The sequence below is a fragment of the Oryctolagus cuniculus genome, chromosome 20 (assembly GCF_051225735.1).
Source record: "Oryctolagus cuniculus isolate XC-2025 breed Fujian yellow rabbit chromosome 20, ASM5122573v1, whole genome shotgun sequence".
Classification (NCBI taxonomy): domain Eukaryota; kingdom Metazoa; phylum Chordata; class Mammalia; order Lagomorpha; family Leporidae; genus Oryctolagus; species Oryctolagus cuniculus.
This window is the reverse complement of record NC_142886.1, coordinates 12,013,124-12,035,473: the sequence shown is the minus strand read 5'-3', so window position 1 is coordinate 12,035,473 and position 22,350 is coordinate 12,013,124. Positions and strand designations below refer to the sequence as shown.

The 22,350-nt window shown below is 42.3% G+C and overlaps 1 protein-coding gene across 9 annotated transcripts in view; it reads right to left on the bottom strand.

The window, feature by feature from the left end:
- Positions 1-22,350, bottom strand: part of KCNH5 (potassium voltage-gated channel subfamily H member 5) — a 439,958-nt gene that overhangs the window by 104,292 nt on the left and 313,316 nt on the right. For all 9 annotated transcript variants that reach the window (XM_017349345.4, XM_089322688.1, XM_089322685.1 and 6 more), the window contains one exon: positions 17,726-17,922. In XM_017349345.4, the coding sequence (XP_017204834.2) occupies positions 17,726-17,922 (197 nt within the window). The remainder of the gene's footprint in view (positions 1-17,725; positions 17,923-22,350) is intronic.

Genomic DNA, 22,350 nt, shown 5'->3' with positions numbered 1-22,350 from the left:
TTAACCTAACAAGACTATGGTTTAGGTGTGATGATTGCATCACTCACAGTCTTTGCTCTCAACTAGCGTGCAATTTGGTCAGAACAATGTACCAAAGCTAAGTCGTACAGGAAAAGATCTAGCAACAGGCTTTTCTCTGAGTTCACTGAGGTTTTGATGGGAAGCACCTCATGCCCACTTTAGAGCCGTGTGAGACACGGTGCAGCGTGCAGGCCACTTCAGGGCTGGCCGGCCTTGGGTCCCCGAGAGAACCGGACCAAGCTGTATTTTTGACTGCAGACTTTCTCTAATTCATGAGATGCTCTTTCAAACTGACACTTCTGTCTTCGTGTGTTTCTTTTAATTAATAACCCTGTGGAATATCTTTCATTAAAAATGAATTTTACCTTTACTATGAAATGTCAAACATGAATAAAATGAGCACCCTTTCTTGCAGGGATTATTATTAAGAAAAGACAAGCCAGCTTACCTTTTCTTTGACAAATCTGACTAGAGGATTGAGCTTGTTGAAGCCGTATTTCTATCTCTTCCCATACCAGCAGCCTCTCTATTAAATTCTTTTACAACCAGATGAATGAAAGAAAGTAGTATTTTTAAAATTAAATCATTCAAACACACTGTAACATTAAGGGCAGATGAAATTTAAAATTTCATGAAGGCAAGATGTGGTTTCTTTTTACTTCAAAAAGTGCAAATTAAATGTGGCTCAAGTTTCTAAATAAATGAGTGAACTTAATTCTCAGTTTACAAAATTGTGAGGTTAATACAAAGCACAGGATGGCAAAGCTCTTTTCCATTTCCCCAATGCTTCCCCAGAGTGTCTCCTATGAAGAGGCACACGTTTGCATAATAACCTTGTTTCCATAGCCACGGGAGCACGGTTATAAGAACAGTATTTCAGCAGGAAGCAGGGTGTGCAGATAGCTGCACTTGATATATACAATTCAGCATGAGTTTAGAACCTATAGTTAAAGTGGGAGCTTTAGGTCAAGTTCAATGGAGGAATGCTAATCTTAGCACAGGCAGCAAAACAGAGCATGGAAACTTGTTCATTAACCTAGATTGGAAAATTGCAACCAATGATCTGAAAGTGCCGAGACCTGCACTTAACACTGCAACCTCTATTTGTTCTCTGAAGATTCAAGGAAGTTTTAAAAGTTCATGGGAAATGCAATTAAAAGATAAGCTTATTTGGGTGCAAATTTTTTTTAATTCATGCATTTTTTTTCATAAGAACTTTTCATGAACTTTTTGAAGATCTCTCCTGTATTACTGGCCAAAGAGTTTCATCAAGATTGGGGAACCCAGTTCATATCTAACACCCTAGAGAGGATATGCTGAGTGCAAGGAGTTTTGAAACAGGTGCAGGTAGATAGAACTTCGGGTTCACCAAGTGCACGTTTCCACTAGGAAAACTCAATATGATTCCAGGCAAGTAAAAAAAGTGTGCGTTTCTGCAATTCTCAGCATATTCCATTGCCATATATAGTATTCCTTGCCACTACACCTTACATTTAGCTTATTAGAGGGAGATTCTATTTTCTACAGAAGTCAGACGCAGGTGCCTTGTTAGCGTTTCTTTCACTTTCTTATTAACAAGGACCGATGGACTCCAGAAACACTAAGACCACAGCTTGAGCTCTTTCTAGTAGAATTTTGGGGGTGAATCTTGAGCACCAAACAGGACCCTGTCACCACCTTCATCGTCCTATTGGCCATGGTCATTGCAATCTTCACTAAGACTTACATGGAGTGTGCACACATGACACTAACAGCAACTCTAGGAGGCAGGGATGAGACCCTAAATCACCTGAGGGCAGGCAGCATCCCTGTTATATTCGATTTTAAGTATTTTTAATTAAAAAGCTTCTTGACACTGAAGAGGCACACTGGCATAATTAGTCACCATCACTAATCTCACTTTACTGATGAACTGAGAGGTACACTGAACAAACTCATGTACCCAAACTTTGTATAGTTCTACTCCAACAGTGCTTGCAAAAACTCATGGAAAATAGAACTGAAGAATAACTTTATTTCACTACAAAAAGATTCTGAAATCCACACATAGGAGAAGTCTTCAAAAAGTTAATGGAGGGTCAGCGCTGTGGCGCAGTAAGTTAATCCTCGGCCTGCAGTGCCTGCATTCCACATGGGTGCCGGTTCTAGTCCCACCTGCTTCTCTTTCTACCCAGCTCTCTGCTACAATATGGGAGAGCAGTAGAAGATGGCCCAAGCACTTGGGCCCCTGCACGTGTGGGAGACCTGGAAGAAGCTCCTGGCTCCTGACGTCGGATCAGCACAGCTCCCACCTTTGCGGCCATTTGGGGAGTGAACCAGCAGATGGAAGACCTCTCTCTCTGTCTCTCCCTCTCACTGTCTGCAACTCTACCTTTCAGATAAATAAATAAAATCTTTTTTAAAAAAGAAAGACATCTTGTAACAGTAAGGCACATCCTTGTAAAAAATTAGTGGAATATATATATATATATTATGAAAATGCACTTCTTCAATTTTTTACATAAAGATACACTTTATAAATAAAGGGCAGAGTGAGGGAGAGAGAGAATTTCCTACCCTCTGATTCTCTGCCCAAATGGCTCTAACAGCCAAGTCTGTGTCAGGTTGAAGCCATGAGCCAGTAACTCCATTCTGATCTCCACATGGGTGGAAGGAACCCAAGTACTTAGGCTGTCTTCCACTGCCTTGGCAGGCACGTTAGCAGGAAGCTGGATTGAAAGCAGGGCAGTGGGAACTTGAAGCAGCAGTATGACAAGAAGTAATGCCATCAGAAGCAGTGGCTTCATCTGCTGGCCCCCTTTCCATGAACCTTCTGAAATACCATGATGTACCTGAACCCAAAGACAGAACTCCAGTGGTTAAAATGGCATTCTCCTCAACTGTGAGTATAATCAGGATTGCTTTTCATTTCTAAGTTCAGCCATGATTCACTTCATCTGCCTATAAATCTTTAAAGAAGGGACCATGCATTTGAGGCTATCTCTCACTGTTTTCTCCTTCATCATAAGAGGAAAGAAAAGACTCCTTCTGGGTTGAACGCACGTTGCTAGGAAAGAAAGAATCAAGCAAGCTACATGTTGAAGAATCACAACTGCCGCATTCGAATCTCTTTATGATTTTTGGATCAATTTTGGATCAACTGTGTATTTGTGCACACTGATCAGCAAACCTAAATTTCTTGAAACTTTTACTCCTCTATTTTTAAAGATATATTTAAGAAGATGCAGAGATAGAGAGGCTGAGAGACAGAAAGACGATGAGAGATCTTTCATCTGCTAGATCACTCTCTGGATGGCTGCAACAGACATGGCTGTCAGGAGCCAGGACTTTAATTCAGGTGTTTTTGTTTTGTTTTGTTTTTTTGTTTTTTTTGTTTGTTTGTTTTTTGCTTTTTTGTTTTTTTTTGTTTTTGTTTTTGTTTTGTTTTTTTTGACAGGCAGAGTGGACAGTGAGAGAGAGACAGAGAGAAAGGTCTTCCTTTGCCGTTGGTTCACCCTCCAATGGCCGCCACAGCCGGTGTGCTGCGGCCGGCACACCGCGCTGATCCGATGGCAGGAGCCAGGTACTTCTCCTGGTCTCCCATGGGGTGCAGGGCCCAAGGACTTGGGCCATCCTCCACTGCACTCCCTGGCCACAGCAGAGAGCTGGCCTGGAAGAGGGACAACCAGGACAGAAGCCGGCGCCCTACCGGGACTAGAACCCGGTGTGCCGGCACCGCAGGATTAGCCTAGTAAGCCACGGCGCCAGCCTTAATTCAGGTTTGCTGCATGGGTGGCAGGGGCCAAGATCCTTGAATCCTTACTGGTTGCTTCCCAAGGTGTGTATAATTAGCAGAAAGCTGTCAGGGAATCCGAGCGAGCATCCAACTCAGGAACCCCAGCATAAGACTGTAGGTGATCTAAACCACCGAGCTAAATGTCAGCCCCTCCAGTTTTACCTTTACTTTCCCAAAGAGTTTTTTAATTCCTCAAAAATATAATCTCTGCTAATTATCCTTACCTATATGTTGAAAACTATTTTAGTAATTTTCAGGATTAAAAGTAAAACAATCAATCAGGATTCCTCTTATTCCTCATTTACTGCTCCTCTTAGCACACACTCTTCCATGGGAGTCGTGTTCAACCACTAGGAAGAGAATGCACCAGCACACGCGGCTGTGAAGTAATGAACTCCACAATATCATTACTCTTTCCATCAACAAACGTCACTGGAGCACTGGAGTTGAGAGAGCAGCTGGATGTGCAGGGTAGCAGACACGTCTGGTTACGAGCTTAATGGGCAGTAGATGGGAACAGGGCAGCAGTTCAGCACATCTATGACCTTGCAAGGCAATATACAGTAAATACTGAGCAAATGGTGCAGCTGTTGGTTGTGCAGGAGACGGACAGAGGAGAGGTTATGTGGAGCTGGAGCCTTGAGGAAAGAATGGAGGACATAGGGCGGAAACTGGTCCTGGAAGAGGGAGCTACAATCAAAGCATACATCTATATAACAGCAATCCAAGGGACAGAGAATATTCAAAATGATCATGTGAAAATGGCAGCATTTTTTAAATCCATGCCTAATTTCTTCGTATCATGCTTTTTCAAGACCTTCAAGAAGACCCATTGTATACCTTCTCCCAAATTTTCTTCATTTGTCTATGCCTCGCTGATTTCATTATCTCACATTTTCAAGGTGAAATCTCAAATATTTTGTGTTTTTTTAAATGTATAGGCAGATTTACCAGATACAGAGGGAGCGAGGGAAAGAGAATGCGGTCCCATCCACTAGTTCACTCCCCAAATGCCTGCAAGGGCCAGCACTGAGTTTGAGTTGGAGCCAGCAGCTGGGAACTCGGTGGAGGTCTCCCACAGTGGGTGGTAGGGCCCCAATAACTTCAGCCATGACCAGCTTCCTCCCAGGGCCTGCATTAGCATAAAGCTGGACTCGGGAGCGAGAGTCAGGAGTCCAATCCAGGCGCTCTGATGAGGGACACAGGTATTAACCATTCGTCTAAACATCCACACCTCAGATGTTTATCATTTTCAGAATTAAAGGCTTTTCATAATTCAATAAAGGAAAACCTTTGCTCTTGTTCTCTGTTTAAAATAATCAATTTTCTTACTATATAAATGATTATATTTTGTCTTATGGCCGTGGCCACCCATACTAGTTTGACTTTATTTTGTTAAGACATTAAATGCATCACTGATGTACTTTAAATGAATCAGCTTCATTTTTGACAAACCAGAATAAACCTGAGGATTGGATATTCGCACTCGCTGAAATGCAGATTTAGAATAGCAGTTATCTAAATTGAGCACATTCTTCTGAAGAGGCTTTAAACCACATGAGAAAGTGCCTGGATAACTTGAAGTTCTGTGGCATCAGTTATGAATTTATTTCTGGGGCAGGGCTGTTTGACCAGGGAAAATACAGAGATACTTTGTGCTTCTAGAAGGAGATGGATACATTAGTTTTATAAAGTTTGCTCAACCGTTGGAAATGTAAATCTCTTCTATACCATTTGGTACTGTAATGCTGCTGACACTCCAACCATAGGACACACTTTCATATAATTACATCTGTGGCAAACCTTTTTCTGCTAAAGACTCTACTGATTGAATTTTTATAGTTCTCTCTCTCCCTCTCTCTCCTTTTCTCTTCCTCTCTTGATGATATTCGAGCTTCCTGAATGTTACTAACCTCTGTATAAATGCTGATTCAAAATCAAACACACTGGCGGAAGACCTGCATCAAGTAGAATGGCTCAGGAACCTACATCAGAGATTTTTCAGCATTGCAAAGCTACCAAATCCAGATCTCCCTGCACAAAGTTTTCTCACCATAGCAAGCAGCCCCATAAAGATCTTCTTAATAAATGAGAATGAAGGGGATGAGCTCCTACCAGGCACTTCTCTGGGCTCATCAGCCCCTTCCCCACTCCCAGCAGCCCCTGGGGGAAGTCCTCCTAGTGTGTGGTTTCCGTAACAAGCCATTTGGTGACTCTCAGGTGTGAAAACGTGGCTGTTAACAAGCCTGCAGCCAGCCCCGTTTTATTGAGTCATAAATCCAGCAGCTGCATCTGCTTTCTCCCACTCAGTTTTTGCCGGCACAATAGACCCTTCTTGGTGTAATAGCATACTCTACAACAGCTAAGTAGGTCATTCGACAGCCTGCCTCCTGAATTCTGAGCATCAAGTAACACTATTTTCTCACTCAAGAGGAAATATGGAACTTCCTGTCACGGGAAACTAATTTCCAAAGGATCTGTTACACCGGATCCATTTTATGTGCCTGGATGACAACGCAGCCGGCAGCCATAGCTAAAGTAGTTGCTGAAGGCTTGGTTGAAAAAGGAAGCAAATTTGTGATAAGAGCCCAATGCCCCACATTCTCCCCCACCCCACCCCCCACCACCGTGTGCTCCTAATGGGAGACGCTGGCTTCTTCCTGGGAGCAGAATTAGCTGTTCCACTGTTGCACTGTGCAGTTCACTCCCCAAGTTGGAGTTTCCCGGGGAAGGGTGCCTCTGCTGAACTTGTACAGGTGCCGTCACTCTCTAGAGGACAACACTGTAGGCAGACACTCAGTGAAATCCAGTGTCAGTCTCTGAAGTACAGCCTGATTCAGAAGGGAGAGGCGGGAAATGAATGACTTTGACTGGGAGAAAGGACTGTGGCCCCTTGGGGTCACCTGCGTGTCTCTGACTATTTAGCAGAATCACCTTATTTGCTTCCTGTGGAAAACAGATCACTTCACCGGAATGCCAAAATCTGTGAAATGCATCTTCTAGCTGCAGGGGGGTACGGTTGGGCAGGGAGGACACTCTAGGGAGTCAGATGCTATTGTGGTCACAGTAGTCAACTATCAGGTATTCAATCTAACCACAAAGAGGCTATTTGTTAATTTGCAATATATATCTATGTAAAACACACATATATATATCATTTTTAAGCTACTCTACAGATATGCATATGTATTACTAAAATATCTATTATGCATCTTTGCAGCAGTCTAGCTGAATTTCCCATACACACCTTGAAATCCCTCCTTTGAATAACCAATTGCTTCTGAGAATATGTCCCCTGATAATGCAGCCGGTTTTTGGTGTAATGGTTAAAATGTTGTTCAGGAGCCAGCATCCCATATCATAGTGCCTGGGGTTGGCGTCTTGGCTCTGCTTCCAGTTCCAGCTTTCTGCTAATTTACACCCTGGGATGCAGCAGTGATGGGTCAAGTGTTTGGGTCCCTGCTACCCACATGGGACATCGGACTGAGTTCTGGGCTCTCGGCCTCAGTTTAGCCTAGCCCTAAAAGTTGCAAGTATTTGAAGAATAAGTTAGTAGATTGTGAATTTAGTGTGTGCGCGCGCTCTCTCTCTCTAATATTTATTTATTTATTTGAAAGGTAGAGTTACAGAAAGAGGGGGAGAAAGATAAAGAGAGATCCTCCATAGGCAAATTCATTCCCCAAATGGCTGCAATGGCCAGGGCTGGGCTATGCCAAAGCCAGGAACCTGGAACACCATCCGTGTCTCCTGCATGTGTGGCAGGGGCCCAAGTACCTGGGCCGTCTTCTGCTGCTTTCCCAGGTGCATTAGCACAGAACTGGATTGGAAAAGGACTTGAACCAGCACCCACAAGGAATGCTGTCATCACAAGAAGTGATTTAACCCATTGTACCACATGCCACCTGGATGGTAGATTTCTGTCTATCTCTATCTCTCTCTATCCCTGCCTCTAAATAAATTAAATAAACAAGCAAAAAAATTTACAGATGACTTGTACACACATGTCTGTTGAACTTTTTTTTTTTTTTAACAGACAGAGTGGGCAGTGAGAGAGAGAGAGAGAGACAGAGAGAAAGGTCTTCCTTTGCCGTTGGTTCACCCTCCAATGGCCGCTGTGGCCTGCGCGCTGCGGCTGGCGCACCGCGCTGATCCGATGGCAGGAGCCAGGAGCCAGGTGCTTCTCCTGGTCTCCCATTGGGTGCAGGGCCCAAGCACCCGGGCCATCCTCCACTGCACTCCCTGGCCACAGCAGAGAGCTGGCCTGGAAGAGGGGCAACCGGGACAGAATCCGGCGCCCGATGTCTGTTGAACTTTATATTTCCCCAGATACTGCAGAGGAGAGAAAAAGCTGAGCCTGTGGATTCAGCTCAAAAAGTGCAGAGAAGAAATCCCCACAGCCACAAACTCCATGATTAAATTTAGAGCTTGCCTTGGGGGGTGTGGGGGAGGAACTCCCAAAAGAACATTGGAATATATCACCCGACAGGTCTATTTTTAAAATAATATTTTTAATTTATATTATTTTATACCACAGAGAACATTAATGACTCTTATTTTTTCCCTCCAGAAAGGAGAAGAAAAAAGAGAAGTTAGGGTAGGAGAAATTGCATATATTCCAAATTCAAACCGATACCAAAAGGCACTAGGGAAGAAAATACTCCGCCTGTTTCAGTTTTAACACTAATCAAAGTCCTCACTTCTGAATTCAAAAGGAGAAATTTCTTTTAAGTGAAGATGGTGTGACACACGGCCTTACTTCTGGTGGCCTCTCCTCCAAGATGAATTGTTGAGAACTAAGAAGAGGTAAATATTTTAGAAACAAACAGTCTGCTGTCCAACTATGGTTGCTGCTGGGAAGTCAGGATTTAGGTGGAAAATTAAAAACAAATGGTTCCAATGGACTGAGAAGTCTAAAGACAGCTTACAAAATATCCACCTCCTTCTGTTATGTTAAATACTTCTCTTCAAATGCTGATGTGCTTCTTTTTCATTTCCTACTAAGCCACATATTTTCTGACCACTAGATTAGAGTCCAGTTTTGAAAACAAGAGGCGGCAAACAACAGAGCACAGCCCACAGTCAAGGATACTGGCCAATGACTGACTCCATCCCTCACTCCAACACTTGGAAAACTCTGTCCTTAAAAGAACTGCTTCGCAGGCATAAGGCAGAGTAAGGGATCGGTGTGTCTGTCCTAGCAACTCAATGTGGAAAAGTTTTTATTCTGTCTGGAAGCAGACCAATAGCGTGCCCTAAATAGAAGCGGCTGAAGCGCTCAAAGACTCCATAATTAGGTCCTGGCTGCATCCAAGTGCACATGACAAACTTCTAGAGTTGCCGAAGGCCTGTCCCGTTTTATCCCTATCAGTGGAATGCAAGCCAGCTTGGGGCTGGAGAACCATTGTCAGCCGTGCGGTCCTGAGCTGGTGCCTTTGTCTCTTGGTTCACCTCTCCTACAGCGTTCACTTGAAGCCCTAAGGAGGTGATGTCTGCAGGGTGCCATGATCAGTGCTATGGCAGCAGCAAGCATGAACACTCCGTCACAGTGTAGAGTCTGTGGAAACCACGTTACCTCTTGTTGCAAGTGTACACGAGGTTTCTGTGATGCCTTGCCCATGGGTTCAGCACCTGATGGGTTTGTCAGGTGAATGTGCTCTCGCATTTTGTTTAGCTGGTGCACCATGTTGTGGGGTGCGAGGGAAGAGAAAGCAGTGAAGTTGGGATGCTGTCACATTGTAGACCATTTCCCCACAAGATCCCTGTACTGACTCCCAGAGACCCCCAGTCTGCAATCCACTGGCAGCAAGCAAGTGTTGTAGGCCTGTGTGATCCCCAGGGCCAGGGTATGTTTCATCCACAAAAGGGAACCAGCGTTCAGATGCTGCATTGCTCACAGAAGAAAATCTGGGCTGCTGGATTCACCGTACTAAGAATTCTGGAAAGAGGAGAAGTTTCTGAGTTCTGAGCCGACGCTTATGCAAGAGTGGAGCTAAACTATGATGTTTTACCAAACAGAAATCAAAATACGGGATTCCTTCTATGCTTTCCCATAAAACTGCCAGGTGACATCAGCCGAACCCTACTTCCAACAATGCCACCTACAGAAAAAGAATCCTGGTTTGATGGGGTAATAAAAGTGGTTCTTTTATTGTCTTCTTTCATTTTACAAATTTTATTGATCATTATTGGGAGACCTTATTCTAAGTTTAAATTGAAATCTTTAAAAAATCATTGTAGGAGTATGAGAATGTTTTGCTAGTATTGCTATGCATTGGACAGATGTTATAAAGATCAACATTGAAAGCTGATGTTTCTATAATTCAGACCCTCTGCAGCTGTAAGTTTTGATTTAGGGTATTTTGCAAGGTTATTCCTTCATATTTAATTATTTTTTATTTGAGAGTCAGAGAGAGAGAAAGAGAGAGAGAGAGAGAGAGAGAGAGAGAGAGAAGACAGCCAGAGATTCTAGGAGTTTGTTCACTTCACAAATGCCCACAATGACCAGTGCTGAGCTCGGGGACTGTAGCCAGAAACCGAGAACTCAATCCAGGCCTCCCATGTGGGCAGCAAAGAGCCAATTCCTTGAACAATCACCTCCCACAGTCTGCAGTACCAGGAAGCTGGAATCACAATTGGGAGCAGCAGTAGGAAGTGGAATCCGGACACTCCAATGTGGGACGTGGGTGTCTTAACTGGAGTCTCAATTGCTAGAGCAAACGCCCTTTCCCTCCACCCGTAATTTAAGAATAAGCACGTTGTTAGCAAATGCTTGTGTTCCGTCACACTTCACGCATTGGAGCTTCACGAGCAGCTTTAGGAAGAAAATTGAAGAACTTCATGGAAATGCACATGATGAAAAAGACAGTGCATAGATTTTAAAAAAAATTTGCAACAAAATAACCTTTTAATTCTATTTTCCACAAGCTTATTGAAGTATTTCTGTGTAACTTTCTTCTCTCCTATTAAAAATGAATACAAGTATTAAATTGCACTCAGTGTCTTCCACAAAAGGCTTTTAATTCAGGTTAAATAGTTGAAATAAGTACCAGCATGGGATTCAAAGGACTTGGAGTCCAGTCCCAGCTCTGCCACTAATTAGCTGAGTGTTTTGAGCAGGTCATTTAATCTTCTGGGTTTCGATTTTTCTCATCTTTAAAGAAGACACTGAGATAGATGATCAACAAGATCCCTCCTTGCTCTAGAATATCCCTCAGTTTGAAAGGAAATCCTAACTCCAGTGTGGCCATCACCTCCTGGAATCCTTTTCCTGTTTCATTCCCTGAGATAAACTTGATTCATTTCGCCTTTACTGGGTATGTACCCGAGTGTAAGCCCCTCTGTCATTTATCTGGCACGTGTGATCTCTCACTAGATTGTAGGCTCCTGGAGAACAAGCCCTGGGTCTCTTATCTCCTTGACTCCATCATCATATTAGTAGAGGTTTAATGGATACATATGGAACATACAGCCAAAGCTCTGTGGGCCACGCTTAAACAAAGTGTCTTGTTGGAAGATGGACAGAAAATAACAAGTAAAATCCCCCACCCATCCTATTTACATGGCCAATCTGCAGGACAATACACTCTTGCTATCTGGAAAGGGAAGGAAATATTCAAAAATAATTCAAAAGCTCAGTCATGCTTAATGCAGCTGTAAGTGCTAATGTAACATTTATTTTAGGCTTCAAGGAATTGGAATTCTCTTGACAGCCTCATGCACACATACACTGACCAATTTTAAAATGGTTCATTTTCTTATCCACACAAAACCTGCAGACTTCCCCATCTTTTATGGAAAAAAAAAATAGATTACTGGGTGGGTATTTGGGCTAGTCATTAAGATGCCAGTTAAGATACTGCTGTCCCACACTGGAATATCTGAATTTGGTGCCTGCCTCTGGCTCCTGAATCCAGCTTTCTACATTGCTGAGAGGCAGTGGTCATGGTTCAAGTAACCAGGTGCCTGCCACCCAGGTGGGAGATCTGAATTGAGTGTTGGCTCCTGGCTTTGGCCCAGTCCAGCCCCAGCCATTGTGAGCATTTAGAGTCAATCAGCAGATGAGAGAGCCCTCTCTCTTTCCCCAACCCTTTCAAATTACCAATTAACTAACTGAAAAATATTTTTTAAAAAGTTACAGGGAATTACCACCATATAAGCAGATTTGAAGGGCTCTGAGAATGCAGATTTCTTATCCAGCTTTATAAATGGTGCACTAGTGAGGCTCAAGACCACCTCATGTTGGATGCTTCACTAAAACAGAGTTCAGCAAATAGTCTCATGGACATGACTCATTGCAGCAAACATTTTCAGAAAGTGTGCAGAAAATGTGTGTTGTGAAAGCAATTATGCATGGATTTCAAAATTATTTTGCACCCAAATGAAGTTTTAATTCCACTTTCTATGAGTTCCGGAGCGACCTCAGAGAAAGGCAAAACAAATCTAACAAAGGGAAAACATGGTAGACATTAGAAGGAAACCAGGCACTAGCTCCAAGCCCTCTCTCCTAAAATTCTCCAGTAAGAGTTGTGGCAACACAAATGTCAGATGCCAGTCGGGCTCATTAAGGACTCACTGGGGCTGGTCCCATAAGCACCCTCTGTCTGGCACTTATCAAATTCCACACTCTGGAAGGAGCGTAGGCGTTCAGCATAAATCAGGCTGTGCGAGGAAACAGTGTGGGTTCCAGGGGGCATTTCCATCAGTTACGGTAGCAGGGACCATCCTGAAATGCAAGTTCCCAAGGCCGAGTGTTAAGTAAGGGTTTTCAAAGGATGGACCATCCTGCCTGTACATTGCAAAAATCACTTTATAACTACTAGGCAAGATGGGCAGAAGTACAGCAATTGCTTTAACAGCTTAATGAAGAGGGGGTTGGGTAATGAGCACAAAAACACGGTCGGATAGAAGGCATGAGTTCTAACATTCCGAGGAACAGCTCACAATAACCTGCTGCATACATACGAGCAAGCAGATGAGAGGAGGCCAAAGATGCCCAATGTGACGTAATGACAGGAGCGGCAAACATTAGTTACCCTGCTACAGCCCAAAAACACTGTATACGTTTCTGGAAATATTGTCCTGTACCAGATCAATATGTGTGATTATTAATGTTAATCAAGAAACTTTTTTAAATGTTTAGGGAGATAGAAATGCAAACTATTGTGATTTTATCATCATGCACTGAATATATGTGTCAATTTATCACACTGTACCTCAGAAATATGCACAAATAAAATGTTTTATAAACAATGATATATTTATATATATAACTAATGATATATAAAATATTTTGTATGTATATTTAGCTGTCATTTAGCTGGGGGAGCTGCTGACTGCCTCGTCCCATACCTGAGGGCTGTTCCTCAACTTAGCCAACACCATTTTCAGTCCAGGAAACAGCCTCTTGAATGGGTTAATTACATAAACACACGAAGTCAGAAAGTGAGTCAACTTTCCTTCACTGCTTTCTCATCTCTTTTTTGACGATGCTTCATTTGGGGAGAAACTACAGAATTGTAGTCCTGTGACTGCACACTGGAACACACCAGCCAAGCCTTCCGTTCAGCTCTGCTTGTCTCGGACTCTTGTGCACGAGATCTTAGTCTCCAGCCATCCAGTCAGCGTGTGGCCGTCTCAGAAGGCTACTTCTAAGTTCACAAAAGTACGCAGGACGGCACTATCTGCCATTGGATCCCATGACGACCCTAAATTTTAAGTAATGGTGAATATAAACAGCATTTCGGGATATTTTTAACACACACAATATGATATGAAAATATCCATTATTTCTTTTGGTATTTCTAGTAACATTGTCATTGGTCACCAACCTTCATAACTGAAGGAAAAGCTAAATTTCAGTTAGCAATTAGAGAGAGTAAACATATAATAACTTTTCTCATCAAAATGCATAGGCCTTGGATAAAAATCTCAGGTTTCTAGGGCCATGAGATCAGAGGTTCAGCACATCGGGCCATTAAGTCCAGCAGCAGGCAGACTTGCCTTGCTTGACTGCAGAAGCTTTAGAATCAAATTAATGACTACACTACTGTGATTTCATGTGAAAATTCACACTCCTCGACTCTCCGGGGGGAGAAACAAATGAAGACTGAGCAACTCGAGGCTGGCATTCAGCAAGGTCTGCAGAGCCCGGCTGAACTAAACAACAGCTACGCTATTACACAGAGTGTGAGCTTCCCAGTGTTCACAGTTAGCTATGAACCCCGCCTCACTGTCGCACGCCACCACGTGAGGGCACAGTTAGCTGGTGGACATCTGCAAGCCAGTCAGAGAGCCCTCACCAGGGAGCCAAGCAGGTTGGCCTTGGACTTCTCGGCTCCAGGACAGAGACAAATCAATTCCTGCTGCTTAAGCCACCTTGTCTACTATATTTTGCCATGGCAGCCCAAGCTAAAATGGCTGCTTTCCCACTACAGTGGCAACGTGGATTAGTTGAGATTGGCCTATAAATCATAAAATACTATCTGACCCTTGTTAGGAAAAGATTTCAATCCCTGCTGTAGTTGCTGAATGAACTGACCAGATATACCTCTAGAATTTCGATGGAGAGGGATTGAGGGATGGTTAGCAGGAGCTATATTTGCGTAACAAGCACTTTAGCTAAAGAATGATCCCATCCCTCCCTATCTCATGCACTGCAAACGCTCACTGCACAAACCCATGCAGGGAGCCACGGAACACACCTATTTGGCCAGAGCCAGAATCTGTTATGACTGAAAACTTGGGTTCAAAATCTATCCTCCAACTTACCAAGAGTATGCCCTTCATTAACAGCCCAGACAGCTATGACACACCAATAGCATACTAAGGACATCGTTTTGATTATACAATTCACAGCAAATACTCATTGCAATGATGTTTACACAAGTAACAATAACAAGATATGTTTTATTAATAGATCCATAGAGAATAAAGTGATAAGTGACTGAGAAACTATAACTTGTTCAGAGTGTGTCTGTGGAGCATGGTTGCAGAGAAAATATTATTAACTTTGACAAACCAAAGCAGCACAGTAGAGTCTATGCAAATACAGACTGCGGAATCAAGCAGAGATGGGTTCAAATCCAGACCCAGACCTGTTAGTTATCTGAAAATGATCTGTTCCAGTCCCAGACCCTCAACCTCCTCATGGGTGAAATGGAGGTTACGCTGCCATTTTTGTGGATTGTTGACATTTGATCAGGTTATTACAGGTAAAATATGCTAAAATTCCTGGTTATATGGAACAGACTCTCAAAATGGTAGTTGAAATTACTAATCATTGGTGCATATTTTCTCACAATTTCTCTTTTTCCTAAGAACGTACTTTGTTTTGGAGGAGAAAATGAGACCCATGAACAACACACCCTGTGCCCACAACTTGCAGGTTATTGTGACTGTCCATCAAGAAGGGCTGGGCAAGGTTACAGGGGGAGGAAGCCATTGGCTGTAACTCAGCTCTTAGCACCTCCAGACACAAGCTCATCACTGCAGGTGCCACCGTAAAGAATACACAGGTTTTCTGTCACTAGTTTCTCTCTCCATCAGAGGTAGCCACCCTGGTATGCCTACTCAGCTCTTGTAACCTACATGTGGTGTGTGTGCGTGTGCCTGTATGTGTCTACATGTGTGTGAAAGAGAAAGAGCCAAGAGAGCTTTGTGATGAAATCATATGGAAGATGTATCTCCTTAACTGTCCCTCACTGAGACGAAGATTTGCACTGCAAATATACCAATTGATTATCTGATAAAAACACTGTGGCCCTGAGTTTCCTCGGGTGCTTGAGGTGGGAAGATAATAGCCCATTTCCCTGCACAGGAATATTTTTTTAAATGTCAAATGAGACCCGGCCGGCGCCGCGGCTCACTAGGCTAATCCTCCGCCTAGCGGCGCCGGCACACCGGGTTCTAGTCCCGGTTGGGGTGCCGGATTCTGTCCCGGTTGCCCCTCTTCCAGGCCAGCCCTCTGCTGTGGCCAGGGAGTGCAGTGGAGGATGGCCCAGGTGCTTGGGCCCTGCACCCCATGGGAGACCAGGAAAAGCACCTGGCTCCTGGCTCCTGCCATCGGATCAGCGCGCGGTGCGCTGGCCGCAGCGCGCCTCCGCGGTGGCCATTGGAGGGTGAACCAACGGCAAAGGAAGACCTTTCTCTCTGTCTCTCTCTCTCACTGTCCACTCTGCCTGTCAAAAAATAAAAAAAAAAATAAAAATAAAAAAAAAATGTCAAATGAGACCCAGTGTAAATAACATGTTTTGAGAGGGCAATGACAAATAAGATGTGTCCTGAGGAAGGTAACGTGATGATGGACAAGGGTGTCTGTGATCAGGCAGGACAGCAGATCTCAAGACTGCCAAACTGTAGGGTGGAGCAGACCTAAATAATAAAAGTAGTCAACTATCAGACAGGCTGCCTTGTGCCAGAGGAACTTTTCTTGCAGAAGGCAGAGCACAGACCAAACCAAATCAAGCCAAACCGATTTCTGCTTAACACTGAAAGAACTCTGAGCTCCCAATGAAGAGCAAGGAAGCTCCGTATTTGGTGCCTATTTAGCACCGCTGCTCCACATTTGTCACCGCCTTAAGTTATTTGTGCTTCATATAGTATTTACACTGGACTGTAAGCTTCTTAAGCTTCGGGACTCTGTAGTAAGTCTTTATGCTCTCTACAGCCACAAGGGGACTTCAAAAACTTTGTGGGAAATGGAATTAAAGGATAAGTTATTTTGGTGCAAAAATTTTGAAATCCACGCAAATGAGGGATATCCAAGAAGTTCACAAAAAAGCATATTATGAAAAAAAAAAACAACACAAAACTCCGTGGATTTAAAAAATGTTTTGCACCAAAATAAGCTTCTATTTTAGTTCCAATTTCCATGAACTTTTTGAAGTGCCCTCATATTCACATTTTTGTTTTGTATGTTCTGGATGCACAGTACCTCTTTGACAACAAAACCGTAAGGGGAAATGATGTTCAAATATATGTCAAATGTCATGACACAGTACCAGTGCCTCTCCTGCCAGTTTCACCCTCTTAGAACCCTGAGTAGGAATCACATTGGTTCAACTGTGCCATTTCTAGGTTGCTACAGGATGGATGTGGATTTGTCTCTTGGCCTGAATTTTTCCCTCCATGTTAACTGCAGGGGGAAGTTTTACTTAAGGGGGCAGAGGACAGAAAGGATTGTTATTTCAAAATACTTCACCATAGACAGGCAAGTACATTAGATGAAATTCCTTAAGTGCAAGTTATTCAGACATGTATTTCATTCTTGGCAATAAGAGAGACCCAAACAGTGCCCAATGACCGATAAATCAGAGATAGGAGATTGCTTTATGCAAATTAAATTTGTGTCATGCTCATCAATAAAAAGAAAACAGCAATGAAGATTAAACTGCAGCCTCAGTAAAAAGTAAAGGATTCCTATACCTATTTGTAGGATATGTCAATGTGGCTAATTAATTTTTGAGATAGTGCTCTTTGAAAGAATTAATGGAGAGTAGGCTTTGTGAATTGATTATTAAATGAGAATAAGGGTTTAAAGAGCGTTGGAAGTGTAAAATAGGCAACCAGCTTGATGAACACACTAGCTTGAAAGAAATCCACAGAAGAAAGCAAACGGTACTAGAAATGAGTTTACAGCTCTAATATAAATTATAAGAACTGAATATATCATGGTATAGTTTATTTACTTGTCCCTTTCTTTTCAAGTCCATTTTTCATTTTGCATCCTAAGTGATAAAGATTTAAACATTTAGCAGTATTATCAGGGTATTTTCTTCCTTTGGAAAGCAAGTAAAATATAAATTATATCACTTTCCATGGTTGGGAAGGCGTTGCTACAAAACGAACCAACTTTTCCACTCCTCAGCTAATAGAGTGCAACACAGTAACCCTGGGAGCACCGAGAAGGGGAAGCAGATGCAGACAACATACCCGCTTCCGTAGATTGCAAGTGAGAGTGAGATTCCTTGAGAACGAGTTTGCAAACGCCGTGTAGAAGTCCAGCACTTTCAGCAAGGCTTCCCGCTTGATGATGTGCAGGTCGCAGTATGTCAGCGCCCGAACATTGGCACAGGCATGAGCAAGGGTGGTTTCCTTCCAGAAGATGTCTCCAAACACATCGCCTTTCCCTGGAAAACCCAGCGAGACATAGACTCAGTGATCTACAACAGGTGTGATGGAAACAATCACTGTGATTCAGTTTCACTCGCTTTGTTGATCTTCCAGTGTAATTGAGAGCTGAAGGGATAACCCCATCTGCATACATGTAACAACATATCCCATCTACAGACACGGAACAACATACAACTCTTCTACACACCAAGTAGAGCAACAGCAGCCTGAATTTAGTTCTTGATAGAAATCTTGGAGGGCATGAACAAATATAACCCAAGTAAAGTTTTATTATTTAAATTATGTAACAAATAATTTGATTTTCTTCTGCCACCTTAACTGTTCCTGTTCTTGAGTAGAAGGAACAAAGGCAGTTTCATCCTTGCTCTACTTCTTCTGGTAAAGATGACAAAAAGATGATAGTATACAAAGATTTGCTGTTAGCGCCTTATCAATCCAGCCCCGATTGAGCACACATTCAACACACAGCACTAAAACTTGCCATGACTCAGCTACCAAAGGATGCTTTTTCTTTACCTAGCGAAACACCATAGAGGGCCTTAGCATCCGGCCTAAGGGACCCCATTCACAATTCCAGGGCTTCAGAAGTTGTGTTGGCTAAAGCCTGGAGGCCGAGATTTGTTATCCATAAACAGCCCCTTAAAAAAATTAATGCAATGCTGTAGTCATATGCTTACGTCTTTTGAAAATTCTAGAAATCACCTACTCACTTCAGTGCACCATCGACTAGTGGTCTAAAAACCACCTGCTCTTCCAAATAAAGAGTACTTACCCAAAAAGGAAATGAGGTAGCCTCAAAGGTTAAAGGTTTCAAAAGATCTCCAAAAGCACCCCTGGCTCCTAAAGCATAGGCAACTGCACTCTGTTTTCAACTTCCAGGGGAAAGGGAAGTTTTGAAGTGGGAAAGACAGGAGGAATCCATCTAAGTATCTAAGCTTGCTGGAGACCAATGATTTCTTATTTCTATGTTCTAACCAGAGACATGAGAAAATACCTGTTCTCATCATGCAGATTAAAATGGGAACTGACAGGAAAAAAGATGAAAGCCATCTTACAATCCTTCAGGCCAGCCATACCATCAGAGAGAAAAGACAATGTGTAACCAGAGAAATGTGTGTGTGGTGGGGGCGGCGGGGGGGGGGGGGTGGTGGAGAGACTGGGAAATTACAGACTCTGCCCACAGACTGCTGGGAAGCCCTTAAAGAATCACAAACTTGGGATGGAACCTTAAGAGGCATTCCAGAAAGAGAAAATTTGTACATTCTTAGCAAGGGGTTTAAAAACCCCTAAGTGATCATGTAACCAGCATAAAAGAACCATGATAGATATTTAATTATTCTTATGCAAGTTACTTTTTTCTGGACCCTGCCAAAATTCCCATTAGGTAATAATACTCAGGAACAACACAACTAATGGCCTGAGAGCCATTTATTTGTCCAAGGAATAAAGATTACAGACCCGTTACCCAGGTAAGATCTCTAAAGTTCTAAGTGTCCTAATAACCTAATAGAGATTTTTGCTATAGAAAATTAAAACATAAACTCTACATCCTTATACACAGATAACATTTCAGAAATATGCTTATGGCATTTTCTTTGATCTAGAAATTCCAATTATAGGCATTTATTTCAATTGCATAATCAGAAGTGTCAAATATACTTATAAAAATGCTCACAGAAGTGATATTTATAACAGCAAAAAAAAAATAGCGGAGAAAACCAACATGTTAATGAATAAATAAATTGTGAAATATGTAGCCACCAAGTTTCATAAAAAATTTAAAAAGTGACTTAGAGAAATGCTTATCTTATGAAAATAATATAAGCGAGATAGCAGACCTGTGAACAGTATAATCAATCTCATCTCATGGGCTCCACCCACATGCCCCACACATATGTAAATACATGGAAGTAGGTAGGCCCTGTCTGCACTATGGAACAATGAATGGGTTTTGTTTTTCTTATAATGAATATGCATTTATCTTTTTGGTTTTTTGACAGGCAGAGTTAGACAGTGAGAGAGACAGAGAGAAAGGTCTTCCTTCCGTTGGTTCACCCCCAAATGGCTGCTACAGCAGGCGCGCTGCGCGGATCCGAAGCCAGGAGCCAGATGCTTCTCCTGGTCTTCCATGCAGGTACAGGGTCCAAGGACTTGGTCCATCCTCCACTGCACTCCCGGGCCACAGCAGAGAGCTGGACTGGAAGAGGAGCAACCGGGACAGAACTGGTGCCCCAACAGGGACTAGAACCCGGAGTACCGGTGCCGCAGGCGGAGGATTAGCCTAGTGAGTTGCGGCGCCAGCCGAATATGCATTATCTTACACACAGAAAAGATCAACAGTTACTACACGGCCAAGTCCCTGGTGCTATTAAAAATAACACATTTTAATGGGCTGATCTCCTCTACCCCTTCCTCCTGGTTGGCTGTCGTCATTGGTACTCTTTCCACATTGAGTTCTTGAGAGATAGAAAAGGGGTTACATGTCCATACTCCATTTCCATGACCCTTTCTCAAATGATCAATTATAACACAACGCTGACCCATATAAAGCCTCATTACTCTGCAGCTGATTTTCATGTACAGTGCTCTTCAACAATTGTCAATGCCTTTGACACAGTGATTTCACTGCTGGGAATCATCATGGGATTAGAACCAACACACAGAGTATCACTGTCGGGTTATTAACCACAATCCTGGACTGCTTAAAAATTCATCCATTGACAATAGAAATCACTAAAATGTATCAACTTAGGCAAAATTAAGGTACATTTTGAAATAACATGCAAAAATTCTTATTTTATACTGTTAAATGAAAAAAATAGATTTGAAGAAATATATGGTTAAGGTTACTGACCTAATAAAGTGTACAAAAATAAAACTGAAAAACTGAAATACCAAGACTAAGTGAATTTGGGGGCCGGCGCTGTGACGTAGCGGGTTATCATCCTGGCCTGAAGCACTGGTGTCCCATATGGGCGCTGGTTCAAGTCCTGGCTGCTCTACTTCCAATCCAGCTCCCTGCTGTGGCCTGGGAAAGCAGTAGAAGATGGCCCAGGTCCTTGTGCCCCTGCACCCGCGTGGGAGACCTGGAAGAAGCTCCTGGCTCCTGGCTTCAGATCGGTGTAGCTCCATCTGTTGCAGCCAGTTGGGGAGTGAACCATCGGATGGAAGACCTCTCTCTCTCTCTCTGGCTCTCTCTGTGTAACTCTGTCTTTCAAATAAATAAATAAATCTTTAAAAAAAAAGACTAAGTGAATTGTTATTTTTTTGAAATCTACTTTTTTGGGGCCAGTGCTGTGGCTTAGCAGGTAAAGCCGCCGCCTGCAGTGCCAGCATCCCATATGGGCACCAGTTCAAGACACGGATGTTCCACTTCTGATCCAGCTCTCTGCTATGGCCTGGGAAAGCAGTAAAAGATGGCCCAAGTCCTTGGGCCCCTGCACTCGCATGGGAAGACCTGGTGGAAGCTCCTGGTTCCTGGCCTTGGATCAGCACAGCTCCAGCCACTGCAGCCAATTGGGGAGTGAACCAGCAGATGGAAGACCTCTCTCTCTCTCTCTGCCTCACCTTCTCTCTCTGTGGAACTCTGACTTTGAAATACATAAATAAATCTTAAAAAAATAAAGAAATTACATTTTGTCTTCACAAAAATTCTCTTGACAGAATCAAAGTATAGTTTTTATAGTTATGTAACTACATAAAGTATATTATTATTAATTTGTCAATTGTTAACAAACTGGTAAAAGCCAAAAGGAGTGAAAAAATAAAAGAAAATACATTTAAATGATAGCAGCAGTTGGCTTCAAGTAGTGTGAGTTTTTAAATTTCTTCTCTATTTGCCCAATTATTTCTATAATGAACTGAATTATATTCTTATTAAAATAGCAAACTATTTTCACATATGTCTCTTCTTATACTTTTAATAAAACTGAATTCATAGTAAGACATAGATCAGTAAAATAGTAAATAAACATTCCTTGATAGTTTAGTGTTTCATGAATAGATAAAAGACACTAAATATATAAATATACTTTCCTTATCAATATAGACCATTTTTAATTTTAGAAGCATTAAAATTATCTTCTGTATATATTATTTTACCTAACTGATGAAATTAAATCTTTATCTTCTACTTAACATTTTAAAATTTGAATCATGTGTTTTTTAGTGTCATTAAGAAATGAAATGTCTATGATGTAAAGAGTACCAATTAACTCAAATATAAACTCTTCATAAACTTTATCCCAAGCTCCTCCCCCAAAAAAGTCTAGAGAAGTATGCAAAAATTAATAAATTGAATAATTCTATCCCTAACGTGAAAATTCGTTTTATGTAACAAACAATGCTAATTGTTTCATTACATAGAATTTCTGCTAAGACACAAAATATATAAATCGAGTAATAATACAATCGACCATTTCAAA